The sequence below is a fragment of the Atta colombica genome, unplaced genomic scaffold (genome assembly GCF_001594045.1).
Source record: "Atta colombica isolate Treedump-2 unplaced genomic scaffold, Acol1.0 scaffold141, whole genome shotgun sequence".
Taxonomy (NCBI): Eukaryota; Metazoa; Arthropoda; class Insecta; order Hymenoptera; family Formicidae; genus Atta; species Atta colombica.
The window spans coordinates 1,691,976-1,693,644 of record NW_017259230.1 but is presented as its reverse complement, the minus strand read 5'-3'; the positions used below and the strand labels follow the sequence as shown (position 1 = coordinate 1,693,644).

General features: G+C 35.1%; 1 protein-coding gene across 1 annotated transcript in view; it reads right to left on the bottom strand.

Moving 5' to 3' along the window:
* LOC108684951 (carboxylesterase 5A-like) overlaps positions 1 to 1,157 on the bottom strand; it is an 8,950-nt gene extending 7,793 nt beyond the window's left edge. The window contains exons 1-2 of the mRNA XM_018189512.1: positions 1,005 to 1,157; positions 131 to 404 (exon numbers count right to left, since the gene is read on the bottom strand). Of these exons, the coding sequence (XP_018045001.1) occupies positions 131 to 404; positions 1,005 to 1,157 (427 nt within the window). The remainder of the gene's footprint in view (positions 1 to 130; positions 405 to 1,004) is intronic.
* Positions 1,158 to 1,669: the final 512 nt, after the last annotated feature.

Genomic DNA, 1,669 nt, shown 5'->3' with positions numbered 1-1,669 from the left:
CAATGAATCTAAATTCATATTTAAAAAATGGATTTAAAACAATTTGAGAACAAACTCTTACGATCTTGAGACTTATAAAAATTAACATATTTAACTCTAGTTCCACATGGACACGAATAAACGCACATACCTTCGCTTGGGACGAAGATGTTCAAGAAAAGACAATTCTCGTCGAATCCCGGATCTGGCATGTCCGGTGGTAACAATTGCATAAAGAGCTTCTCGTGCAATTTAAGTTGACCCGTAGCCTGCGGGCAGGACGGCGCAAACTGCGTTGCATTTTTCACATCGGTCCAAGAAGGAAGAGGCTCTGTCATTGGTCGCATGAAACGAAGATTGCCAAGCGGAGGTTGTGCATAAGGGATACCGAGATACTGCGTTAGTCTTATCTGCGTGTTGACTACCTAAATTTCAGAAGTTTATAGGATAAAGAAAGAAATATTTTTATCGAAGACTAAAAATTCTAATTAATTTAATGTATCATTTATTTTGTTCTAGAATAAAAAAATAATTGAAACGAATTTGTAAAATTAGTGTTCTCCTGTTTTCAAATTAGAAAAAGAAACTACACACAGAAGTTGAACTCAAATTATGCTTATAAAAATTGATTATTTATAAATATTTTATTTAAAGATTTTATAAATATATTTTATTTAAGGATTAAATCAAACTTAATCAATCTTTAATCAAACTTTAACAATTAGAATTAATGGTAACAAAATTTTATTAAATTGAAAAAACATTTAACTTGATATCATTTTCATTTTTATCTCTATTTAAAATTATAATCTAGAATTATGATCTCATTATAATTCAGATGAAAAGCAAAATATTAGCGAAATTAATAGATGTAAAACCAGCTATTTACTTATAGATGATTTTCATCTAAAGATTTAAATCTCTGTCAACTTGATGGTTTGAGATGAAGAACAGAGACAAACATCTTAGCAAATTAATATAAAAACTTAAGACTAACAGAAAGAAATTGAAGCACGGTGTCGCACCTCTTTACCGAGGATGATTCCCTGATCCGGTATCTTAATCAGATTTTCGCGATTGAGACCCTGTCGTGCATGGGTCTTCTGAGCGCGGCTAACGTGGGTCCTCTGGATGAGAAGCAGGGTAAACGCAAAAAGCAGCCACGTCGCGTGCTTCATTCTGCAGACTGACTGGATTCCGCCAGGGAACGTACCGCGAACGTACGGTTCCTCGAGCCACCTCCAGTTTCACGGGGTTGCTTCGCGTGACTCCCTACGTTTCGCCTTACTCCACAGCCACCCGCTCACCGCTCACCCTCGGTACCTTGGGTTCATTTTCTTCGCGATCGGCCGTGAGTGACCTGCGCTCTTTCACTCTTTGCGCTTTTACGTTTGACGGAAAATTTGCCATTTCATGTCCTTCTAGACTCCGAAACACGTGCGAAAGATAGGATCACAAATCTGATTGTAATACTAGAATATCTTTCAGTGATAAACTCGATAATGATTGGACGACTAAAGTGCGTAATAAATATTTATATATAATTATAAAAAAATTATGTGTAGTTGTAAGTATGTCGATGCATTCAGTAATTATATATATAATATTTAAACATAAGGAGGAAATAATAAATAAATGTGCTTATAAAGGAATATGTATTTAGAGAGGATGGAGTTACAATTTACGCTTC